General features: G+C 44.7%; 1 protein-coding gene across 4 annotated transcripts; it reads left to right on the forward strand.

Moving 5' to 3' along the window:
- The first annotated feature begins 65 nt into the window (after nt 1-65).
- Nucleotides 66-5,412, forward strand: RPL6 (ribosomal protein L6). Of its 4 annotated transcripts, none has more exons than XM_082698540.1 (7): nt 66-406; nt 1,282-1,518; nt 1,607-1,705; nt 2,803-2,946; nt 3,651-3,699; nt 4,285-4,469; nt 5,223-5,412. In XM_082698540.1, exons 2-7 carry the CDS (start codon nt 1,282-1,284, stop codon nt 5,373-5,375), a joined length of 867 nt encoding a protein of 288 aa, XP_082554666.1. In that variant the 5' UTR covers nt 66-406; the 3' UTR covers nt 5,376-5,412. The 4 variants fall into 4 exon arrangements, with proteins under 4 accessions (XP_082554666.1, XP_082554667.1, XP_082554665.1 ...); XM_082698541.1 differs by having other exon boundaries at nt 376-578; XM_082698539.1 differs by having other exon boundaries at nt 387-587.
- Nucleotides 5,413-11,698: the final 6,286 nt, after the last annotated feature.

Raw genomic sequence — 11,698 nt, forward strand, 5'->3', positions numbered from 1 at the left:
AGGTCAATTTCAGAGAAAACGTCTATGAAAGGTTCCCAACTAGCCTTTCATAGGAAAGATTTCGCTTTTTTTTTTTTTGGAATTTGGTCTTTCATCTATCTCTCTCCTTTAACAGTGAATTGTCAGTCCTTTCTAATGCCCTTAGAAAGCAAAATAAAAAACTGTAATTTATGTCGACTTCCAAAAGTATTTTGAGAATTTTATTGGTCTATAAAGTGAAATATGTTCAAAATGTTCTTGGCTATTGCCTCTTAAAAGAAGAAATTGCTCTTCGTACGTCTGGCAAAGGAAAGAAAACTACATTTCCCATAATGCCTCGTATCCGGAAGGAAGTGAGACTCAACACTTCCCGTGATTCCTTATAGACCGGAAGCCGGGACCTTAGTTCTCTTTCCCATCTTGCAAGGTAAGAATGGCGGGGCTTCTTTGCAAGACTCGATATGTGGATCCCCCATCCTTCGCCATCCGAATCAGGAGGGTATCAAGTGGACACCTGCAGGAGTCGGACATGCTCGGGGCCAACTGAGCGCCCTCCTAGACGCTTCATTTGTCTCGCCTGGGTTTGCGCGGGGCACGAAGTGGGTGAGGTGGGGTGCCGAAGAGGCTCCGGAGCTCCCGGCTGCTTGCCACTCTTCTGGGCTGGGGTTACAGGACCCTTCTGGAGATCCGTAGTGGGGTAGTGGGGCGGTAGGGACCAGGATGATGGCGCGTGCCCCGGAATCCCGGGTTCGGGTTCCAGAAAACGCCTCTGAGCTCGTCGGAGCCACGTTGAGCTTTGGGGCTGAGGCCAAACGCAACTTTACCTTATTAACACGTCCGCGACCGGAAGTCGCCTCTTGGCTCTGCGCTTTTCGGTCTGGTCTGAGTTTGGGCCGGATTTCTTAAGTGAGACAGCAGTCTAAAAGCGCAGAAGCTCTGGAAGCAAATGGTTTCGGGGTCCAGCGTCGCTGCTCCATAAACCGTGGCGATTCGTGAGATTCCTAATTCGCAGAACAGGAATAAAGATCGAATGGAACAGGGACTTTTAGCCCCTAAATGTTTAGCAAACAGTTGTAAGAGCTCTTCAGGTTCTTAAAAACGAACCACTGTGAGGGTTATTGCACGTGTGTGTGGTTTGGGGTTTTTCAGGGAAGGAGTGAAAGGATGTTATGGCTGCTTGGGAAGAGAGGGTGAGGGTTCGCGGGTTCGTCGTCTCCGAAGCCTGTCAGTGTGCTGTGTAGACCTGCTTTGTCATGTGATAACTGGAGAAGTCCCTTTCTTTTTACATGTGTGTCCTGGTAGATGGCGGGCGAAAAAGCGGAGAAGCCGGATACTAAGGAGAAGAAACCTGAAGCCAAGAAGGCTGATGGCGGTGGCAAGGCTAAGAAGGGTAACAAGAAGGCTAAAACCCCGAAGAAGGGGAAGCCCCACTGCAGCCGAAACCCTGTCCTAGTCAGAGGAATTGGCAGGTACTCCCGATCGGCTATGTATTCCAGAAAGGCCATGTACAAGAGGAAGTATTCGGCTGCTAAATCCAGGGTAAGGGGTAAGGAGGGTCACTGACGGCGACTTTTGTCTTCACCTTAGAAATTTTTGTCTGCCTGACTTTGACGCATTTCTGTGACAGGTTGAAAAGAAAAAGAAGGAGAAGGTTCTTGCTACCGTCACAAAACCAGTTGGTGGTGACAAGAACGGTGGTACCCGAGTGGTTAAACTGCGCAAAATGGTAAGATTTGGAAGAGCCTGTAAACGGGAGACTTGAACACCGTGAGGGGTTTTTGGTGTTCTCAGGTTTTAAAGGTGTGCGTTGGCCAGAAAATGACTAGTGGAGGATTCTGGGTTTACCCCCAGGCCTCTTAAACGTTTGTCGTCTGATCTTAAGCAGAGTTGCTTTTCCTCACCGGTAAAGCAGGAATAAAGGTCTGCTTCACGGTGTTGGGAGAATTATGTGGGGCACGAATTCTTGGTGCTGCTGGGCCTGTAGAACAGTTACATACCAGAGGACTGTTGCTTGGCTCCTCTACCATGCACAGGACATTTTCTCAACATTTGCTTTGTAATTTCCATTATGAAAATATTCCCAGGTGTATTGCGGTCATCACAGTTGGAAATTACTGCTCCAGAGGGGATTACTACTTCGATTCCTTGTTACTGTTTTTGTGGGCTAGTTTTCTGTTAGGTACTAATGTTTGTGGTCGAAGCAGGAGGTTATTGTTTGTTACTTGTCGAAAGCTTAATAGTCTGTGTAGGGTCTTGTTTTTACAATAAATGAATAAATTTTACAATAAATGGTCCTGATCTGAACTGCGGGGTTTTGTTTCCCTTTGTGCATAACATGGGAGTGATGCACATTAACGTGGAGGATGTGAATACAATGGGAAAAACAAGCCATGCGTCCTTCATAATCTCCAAAATGTGTGTCAGATGTGTTTTTGGAGAAGTACAATTAAGGTTAAGGTCAGAGACTACAGGAAAGCTTGAGAGTCACTGCTGTGCCACAGTGTGTGATGATAAGACAGTGTATGAGAGCTTGTCATTTAATCCCAAGTCTACAGAGGTAACTTGCTTGATGCTTTTCTGCCTTTGCCTGAACACTCTTCTCCTTTAGTTAAATGGATTTCCTCTTGGGTTTTGCATAGGGAAGGATAAGCAGCACTTACCTTTTCCAAATTTCCTATGACTTGGGAGAAGTGAAAATGAAATGCAGCAGTGTAAATCATTTTAAAATGGGCGAAAGGGTGTAGCGAGCGTTCCGCTGTCACAACCAGCTCTACTAATCTGATTCACTTGTTTAAATAAGTTGGACCTGTGGATTCCTTACAGCCTAGGTATTATCCTACTGAAGACGTGCCTCGAAAGCTGTTGAGCCACGGCAAAAAACCTTTCAGTCAGCATGTGAGAAAACTGCGAGCTAGCATCACCCCTGGGACCATTTTGATCATCCTCACTGGGCGCCACAGAGGCAAGGTGAGCAGAGCGGACGCTTCAGCTCAGGGGCTTGAGGTGCTTGATAATCATGTGTTGACACTCTGCATAGAGTTTCTGCATTTGCTTGTGGTAGCTGTGGTTCACAGTGGGGGGTGGAGGCGACAATACCAGGAGCCCAAGCACTAGCATGACACGTTTAGTCCATAAAGTACAATAAATTACTACCATTTCCTGCGTGTTGGGGTTACATATTACAGATGATTTAGATGTCCCTGTACCCAAAAGTATTTATATATTTCAGTTATTTCCTTGGGATAGCTTTGCAGGGGTAGAATTACTGAGTTAAAGAAGGTAATCGTTGCTCATATCCAAGGGTTGCCCCTGTTAGCAGTTTGGTATGCTTGATTCTAGAGTTGCTGAGTGGATACATACTTAGAAGTTTCCTTTACCAAATTTAGAAGCATAAGATTTGATTAACTTAGAAATCTGTTTATTTGGGGTTTTTTTTTTAAGATTTTATTTATTTGTCAGAGAGAGATCATAAGTAGGCCGAGAGGCAGGCAGAGGCAAAGGGAGAAGCAGGTTCCCTGCAGAGCAAGGAGCCCCCGATACGGGACTCAATCCCAGGACGCTGGGATCATGACCTGAGCCGAAGGCAGCCGCTTAACCAACTGAGCCACCCAGGCGTCCCTTGAAATCTGTTTTTAACACAGAAATGTCTGATGTGTCTGTTTGATTTACAGCGGGTAGTTTTCCTGAAGCAGCTGAGCAGTGGCTTGCTACTTGTGACTGGTAAGAAGATCCTTGGATTTTATATTCTCTGAAATTTGGCACTTTTAAATGTACTTTCGCTCCCACCTACATGGAAGTTCCAGTGTTGAGATTACGTGCCCTATTTCATTGTCTTGCATATACCTGAGTTCTAAGGAAGCAGGTGTTTAAATTTTGTGTGGCAACATAGCACCAGGTAACTGCCACTAGAAGAATGGGTGGCTCTTAACCCCAGGGAATGGTTCTGCGTGAGACTTGTAATTGGTCCGCCGCTTGGAACCAGAGTATAGTGGCCAAACGGGTAAAAAGCGAACTGTTCACTCTGGAAAGCAGTGCTTGGTTTAAATTTGTCTGGGACCTGTGGCTTTGGCCAGCATGTGTGAGTGACTATGCTGTCTCCCAGCTTGGGTGACTTAAGATTTGAAGAAGAAACCGTGGACATACTGAGATCTTAAGAAAGTCTAGGTGTTGCCTGTAAAAAGGGCACTTTGAGAGTTCTTCAAACTGAGTAGAAAATTCAGTACACCAGATTTCTTTAAATTTAAAGTCTGTTCTTAAGTCTTTGCTTTCTCTTTCCCTCGGTATATTGATTTTTTTTTTCTTTAGGACCTCTGTCCCTCAATCGAGTTCCTCTGCGTAGAACACACCAGAAATTCGTCATTGCCACTTCTACCAAAATTGATATCAGCAACGTGAAAATCCCCAAACATCTCACTGATGCTTATTTCAAGAAGAAGAAGTTGCGTAAGCCCAGACACCAGGAGGGTGAGATCTTCGACACCGAGAAAGAGGTAAGCTTCTCATTCTGTCTTGGCCCCTGATAACTCCACTTCCCTAGGTGAGAGTGAAAAAAGTTTTCACAAGGAGTTGACCGAGAGAAGTTGTTAATAATGAGGAATATCTGGGGAATTACATCATTCCAGAAGGTGCTGCTTTCAGTGATTCTTAATGGTGGTTGAGAGCTCTGCTTAGACTATTAAAAAAGATTTTATTTATTTGACAGAGCACAGACAGGGGAGCAGCAGAAGCAGGCTCTCCATTGAGCAGGGAGCCCGATGCGGGCCCCATCCCAGAAACCTGGGATCATGACTTGAGCCTGGGGCAGACTCTTAACCAACTGAGCCACCCAGGCACTCCTAACTGCTACTGTTCTGCTGGGGGTTCACACTTTTTTATCCTTTTTTGGGGAGAGGGTAGGAAAGAGAATCTTAAGCAGGCTCCATGCCCAGCTCACAGCCCTGTGATCATAACCTGAACCAAAGTCAAGAGTCAGAGGCTTTACTGACTGAGCCACCGAGATGCCCCTACCCTTGTTTATCCTCGATGTGTATTAAAGTAGACAAAAGGAAAAGAGCTGCAGCTTTTGCTATGTTAAAAACAAGGTTATACTCTACTACTTCATAGTCCTCCAAGGAAAAGATGATCAAAATTGCTTTCTAAATATCCCTGGGATTTAGTACTTGTGAGATAGGATTCCTGAGTCAAATGGAGTCTGGTACTTATGCCCTACTTTTAAACGATCTTCTTTTCTTTCTCTCCCCTAGAAATACGAGATTACAGAGCAGCGCAAGGTTGATCAGAAAGCTGTGGACTCACAAATTCTGCCAAAAATCAAGGCTGTTCCTCAGCTTCAGGGCTACCTCCGCTCTGTGTTTTCTCTCACAAATGGAGTTTACCCTCACAAATTGGTGTTCTAAATTTCTTACCAAAAAACTAATTAAATAACTGATCCAATTCCTTTGTGTCTATTTTAAAATGTATATCTACCTGGAGATGTGGCTTGACTCGGCCAGCTTGTAGGGTCTTAGCCTCTGCTGAGAGGAGGGGCGTTTGGGAGGGTGGCACCCGCTGCAGGGGAACCACTTCTTTGGCTTGGTGTCTGCATTTTAGCTTAGTGTCTGGCTTGTCACCCAGCACCTACCATATGAAATAGCACCATTTCCCTGGGTACCACGGAACAGGTCAGAACTGGAGCAGGAGGACAAACTGCCCTTCAGGCCACAGATTTTTCTTCCTTTGATGATGATGCAGTTCCCCCCTGTTGGCCCAACTCAATCATTGCTGTTAGTCTTCCATATCTAGTTTCAGGGGTTTTTGTTTTAAGATTTTAATTAGTTGACAGAGATCATAAGTAGGCAGAGGCAGGCAGAGAGAGAGGAAAGGAAGCAAGCTCCTGCTGAGCAGAGAGCCTGATGCAGGGCTCGATCCCAGGATCCCGGGATCATGACCTGAGCCGAAGGCAGAGGCTTTAACCCACTGAGGCACCCAGGTACCCTGCGTATCTAGTAATCTTTAAAAAAAAAAAAAAAAAAAAAAAAAGCACATACATCAAGTGAGTATAATGATTTATCGTCCCTTTTTTTTTTTTTTAAAGTCAAAGCCTCATGTGCTACACATGTATTACACAGCAACATGTTTCGGACATTCCGTGAAGTCCATCCTCACTGATGGAGAAGATAGTGTACCATTATATGGATTTTTTTTTATATCATTTATAATTGTGTACAAGGTAGTAAAACAAATACAAGTGTGCACACAGATGAGTATCAGGTAAATATTTTTGGCTGGGGAAAGATTTACGCATTTAATTTTAGTAGACTGTGCTAAACTGCCCTCCGTGGGGTTTGAGCCAGATGTTCTGTACAACAGTGTCTGTTTCTCCACGGGCTCGCTTACACAACGGGTCCTCAGATTTGGGGTGTTGGCAGTAGATAAGTGAAAGATGATCCTGGTGGGTTTTTTGAAGTTGCTTTTATTTTATTTATTTTTTTTTTTAAGATTTTTATTTATTTATCAGAGAGGGGGGTGGAGAGATCGAGCACAGGCAGACAGAATGGCAGGCAGAGGCAGAGGGAGAAGCAGGCTCCCCGCCGAGCAAGGAGCCTGACGTGGGACTCGATCCCAGGATGCTGGGATCATGACCTGAGCCGAAGGCAGCTGCTTAACCAACTGAGCCACCCAGGCGTCCCGAGAAGTTGCTTTTATTGACAGTTTACATTAGGTGGGATTCATAATTTTGTCATAGTTTTGTGACACCTGTGCAGTTGGGTAAGCATCATGACTAGGAAAGTTCCCTCATGTTCAAAACATCCACTCCAGGCAGTCCCTGTTCAAACTTCCGTTCCTGTAGTTCCACCTTTGCAGAATGTCCTACTGTATACTAAGCATAATGTTACTGAGATTTGTTCATACCCGTGGCTCAGTAGTTCTGTCCGTTCCGGTAGGTCCATAGATCACTGTCCTAAAATTCACCCACTGAAAGACATTTGGGTTGTTCACAGTTCCTGGAGATGATGAATAAAGCCACCATCAACATTCACTTACAGGTTTTTGTGTGGGTATATTTTAATTAATGTTGGGTGAAAATGCAGGATTACTGGGTTAAACCGTGAATGCATGTTTGTATAAGAAACAGGCAGACCTTCCCATATTGCATCCCACCTGCAATGAGTAACAGTTCCAGTTACTCCACTTCCTTCTCAGCACTTGGTATTTCTGATTTTTTATAATCGAGATGTAATTGACAGCTGTCAGTTGGTGTACAGTTCAGGGGTATAACGTGATGATCACTACCATTAGTTAACAACCATCACCATGTGTATATAGGAAATCCTGTGAGACTTAAATCTAGCATTTTTTTTTTATGATTTTAATTTATTTATTTGACAGAGGAGAAGCAGGCTCTCTGCTGAGCCGGGAACCCAGTGCAGGGCTCAATCTCAGGACACTGGAATCATAACAACTGAGCCACCCAGGCACCCAAAATACAGCAACCTTCAAATAATGATACAGAATTACTGATAGTAATCCCCATGCTGTGTTACATCCCCATCCTCCTGACTTTTTTTAACTCTAGTGTCTCCACTAGGTATATAGCATGTGCTCTGATACAGTTTTGAAACAAATCCAGATGTCACTTCTGGCTGTGGTCTCTAGTGGTTCTTTATAGCTCAGGTTCAGTTTCAAAAGTTATTTTGGCCACAAGGCCCTCTGATTGGCCCATTTTTTAAACCTACTCTTCCTCTGTGCCCTTCAGACACCAGTTAGGGAGTAATGACCACAGGTTACCCCATTTCTGTCTGACCTGGTTTACCCTACAACTGTGCTATGATGACTGAACAGAACTCAGAAACATCTGATTACATTTATTTGTTACTGAAAGATAAACTCAGAAGAGCCAAATGGAAGCGATCTATAGCAAAGGGTAAGGGTAGTGGGGGAAGCATGTCCTCTCCAGGTAAAGGAGGTAAACCCCTCCTGGCTCCTCTGTATTCACTAACCCAGAAGGCCATCAAACATTGTTGAGATTTTTTGTTATTTTCCCAGAGTGTTCACAGATGTTAATCTCCAGCTTCTTCCCACCACATTCCCAGACCCAAACCACACCCCTGCCGTACCTTCCCTTAAGCCTAGGGAGGGCTGTAAATTTCAGCCTTATAATCTATTGGGCTTCGTGGTAACCAGCCCCATCTTGAGGCTGGGGTCCTATTCCAAGTCACTGCATTAGCATAAACTCAGTATGATCTAAAGGAGCTTCTTAACAGTAACAAAAGACCCCTCTATCGCTGGGGAAGTCCCATGGGTTTTAGGAGCTTTGTGCAGGGACCAAGTACTTCGTGTTAATCACATACCCCGTCTCAAGATCAGCTTCATCACATGGGCCAAAGTATATTACTTCACTTCGCAAAGTGAAGTAATATACACAGCAGTCCAGGAATAAGGGCATGGACACATTTGGGGCCATTATTCAGCCTGTGGGGTCCCCCAAGCTGCCATGACCAGGGTCTAAAGCCCTATTCCCAACTTTTTTTTTTTTTTTAAAGATTTCATTTATTTATTTGACAGACAGAGATTACAAGTAGTCAGAGAGGCAGGCAGAGAGAGAGGAAGGGAAGCCGAGAACTCTGCTGAGCCGAGAACCTGATGCGGGGCTCAATCCCAGGACCCTGGGATCATGACCTGAGCCCAAGGCAGAGGCTTAACCCACTGAGCCACCCAGGTGCCCCCCTACTCCCAACTTTAGGGACTCTAACAAACGTTGAACAGAGCTCAGTGCAGCTCTGCAATGCGTAATGCAGAAAAACAAAATACGTGTGGGGAAAGGCAACAATATTCTGAATTTCCCCATACCTTATACAAGTATAAAACTGGAATTTCTTTTTTGGGAAAAGGTGTGGAATAATTCATTCAAAAGATATCCGAGTGCAGTCAGTTGAAAATAGTGCAGAGGTTAGTGTTAGAGCTTTGGGAATGGAAAACACTTGGATTTGAATCCTGGCTTTGCTGCTTATTCATATACCTTTTAGATAATCAATATAATAATAGGAAATGCTATGGTTCTGAGTATGTGCTAAGCAGTTAAAAGTATATACTTTTTTCTGTGTAATTGTAATAAAATATAGCAAAATGTACAATTTTTAACATTTTTAAAATTTTATTATTTATTTGACAAAGATCACAAGTAGGCAGAGAAGCAGGCAGAGAGAGGGGGAAGCAGGCCCCCTGCTGAGCAGAGATCCCGATGCGGGGCTCCATCCCAGGACCCTGGGATCATGACCCAAGCCAAAGGCAGAGGCCCTAACCCACGGAGCCACCCAGGCGCCCCGATTTTTAACATTTTTAAGTGTGCAGTTCCTGTTGTGCAACCATTACCACCAACCATCTCCAGAACTTTTTTTGTTATTCCAGACTGAAGCCCTGTACCCATTAACCACTGACAACCCATTTCCCCTCTCCCCAGCCTCTGGTATCCTAGTCTGCTTGGTCTCTGGAATTAGACTATTTTATGTACCTCACATATAGTGTTTGTGTCTGGTTTATTTCACTTTGCATGATGTCTTCCAGTTTCATTCACGTTGTGGCCCGTTTCAGTACTTTGTAAATGACTGAATCATATTCCATTGGGTGGCTATATTAAATTTTGTTAATTCTTTCACCCATGGATGCAGGTTTGGGTCATTGAACCCTTTTGACAACCGTGAATAAGGGTGCCATGAGCATTGATACAGATATTTATTCAAGTCCCCGATTTCAATGATGTTTGGTATATATTAGAGGTGGAATTGCTTGGGGGTGCCTGGCTGGCTCCGTCTGTAGAGCGTGCAACTCTTGATTTTGGGGTTGTGAGTTCAAGCCCCGTGCTGGGTGGAGAGATTGCTTTTTTTTTTTTTTTTTTTTTTTTTAAGAATTTATTTATGTATTTGACAGAGAGATCACAAGTAGCTAGAGAGACAGGCAGAGAGAGAGAGAAGGAAGCAGGCTCCCTGCCGAGCAGAGAGCTCAATGCGGGACTCGATCCCAGGACCGTGAGATCATACCTGAGATGAAGGCAGAAGCTTAACCCACTGAGCCACCCAGGCACGTAAGAGATTGCTTTTTTTTTTTTTTTAACATGTACCTTAAGAGCCTCTGTAAGCCGACTACCAGCAAGTGATACATCAGCAAAACACAAAGTTGGAATTTTTAGAAGTCTGCCCTGGGGAAGGATGTTGCTCAGGCTGCTAAGCGGGAACAAAACGCCAGCTGGGACAGTGTGGTCTCAGGATCCCTGGAATCACAGAAAGAATGGGGGTACCTGAGAGCGGCAGAGCTCCCAGGTATTGGTGGGGAAGCTGGCTGCAAAGAGTGAGCCTGCTCCTGAGCTCCCTCCCAGCTAGGGGGTCCTAAACCTAATCCCAGCACAGTCAGGTTGACTACTCTCAGATCTGGGGCCCAACAAGTGGCAGAACCAGTGAGACTCCCCTTCCTCCCCCAGGAGGAGCGGTGCAGGTGTGCACCCCAGGGGTCTGCAGGGTTTGGAGACTCGAAACGGGGTTGTGTGCCTGAGATAGGAATGCCGGGTCACAGGCTGGATGAGCACGGAGTGCCCACAGACACCAGGCAGACAGGGATGATTGCTTTTCTCTGAGGGCACACCAAGGAGTGGGGCCCTTAGGTTTCCTTGCACCTGAATCAGCAAAGAAGCAACAAACTCTCACTCTTTGCAGATGACTCTACATGCAAAACCCAAAATTGATAAAACTCATATAGGAATTGAGCTAAGTGGCAGGATATAAAATCAATGCACAGAAATCAGCTGCATTTCTATATACTAACCATGAGACAGAAGAAAGGGAAATTAAGAAGTTGATGCCTTTTTTTTTTTTAAGATTTTATTTATTTATTCGACAGACAGAGATCACAAGTAGGCAGAGAGGCAGGCAGGGGGCGGGGGGGGGGGATGGGGGGAGGGGAAGCAGGCTCCCAGCTGAGCAGAAAGCTCGATCCCAGGACCCTGAGACCATGACCTGAGCAGAAGGCAGAGGCTTTAACCCACTGAGCCACCCAGGCGCCCCGAAGTCGATCCCATTTACAATGGCACCCAAAACCATAAGAAACCTAGGAATAAACCTAACCAAAGAGGCATAAGATCTGTACTCAGAAAACTACAGAACATTCATGAAAGAAATTGAGAAGACACAAAGAAATGGAAAAACATTCAATGCTCATGGATTGGAAGAACAAATATTGTTAAAATGTCTAGGCTACCTCGAGCGATCACACTTTCAATGCAATCCCTATCAAAACTTTTTTCACAGAGCTGGGACAAATAATCCTAAAATTTGCATGGACCCAGAAAAGACCCTGAGTAGCCAAAGGAATGTTGAAAAAGAAAAGCAAAGCTGATAACATCACAATGCCAGACCTCAAGCTCTATTACAAAGCTGTCATCATCAAGACAGTATGGTACTGGCACAAAAACAAACAGAATCTCAACTCTGTGGTCAACTAATCTTTGACTAAGCAGAGAGATACTCTATAAGGAAAGAATATCCAATGGAAAAAAGTCTCTGGAACAAATGATGTTGGGAAAATTGCACGGCCACATGCAGAAGAAGGAAACTGGACCATTTTCCTACACCACACACAAAAATAGACTAAAAAATGGATGAAAGACCTAAATGTGAGACGGGAATCCACCAAAATCCTAGAGGAGAACAAAGAAACAACCTTAATTACCATATAATGTATTATCGGATTC

Source organism: Mustela nivalis, assembly GCF_964662115.1.
Source record: "Mustela nivalis genome assembly, chromosome: 14".
Lineage (NCBI taxonomy): Eukaryota > Metazoa > Chordata > Mammalia > Carnivora > Mustelidae > Mustela > Mustela nivalis.

Coding starts and splice junctions, on each gene's coding strand:
- RPL6 (XM_082698539.1), top strand. CDS start 441: ATGTGGATCCCCCATCCTTCGCCATCCGAATCAGGAGGGTATCAAGTG. Junction 588..1,281: donor CGGGGCACGAAGTGGGTGAG/GTGGGGTGCCGA, acceptor GTGTCCTGGTAG/ATGGCGGGCGAAAAAGCGGA. Junction 1,706..2,802: donor TGGTTAAACTGCGCAAAATG/GTAAGATTTGGA, acceptor GATTCCTTACAG/CCTAGGTATTATCCTACTGA.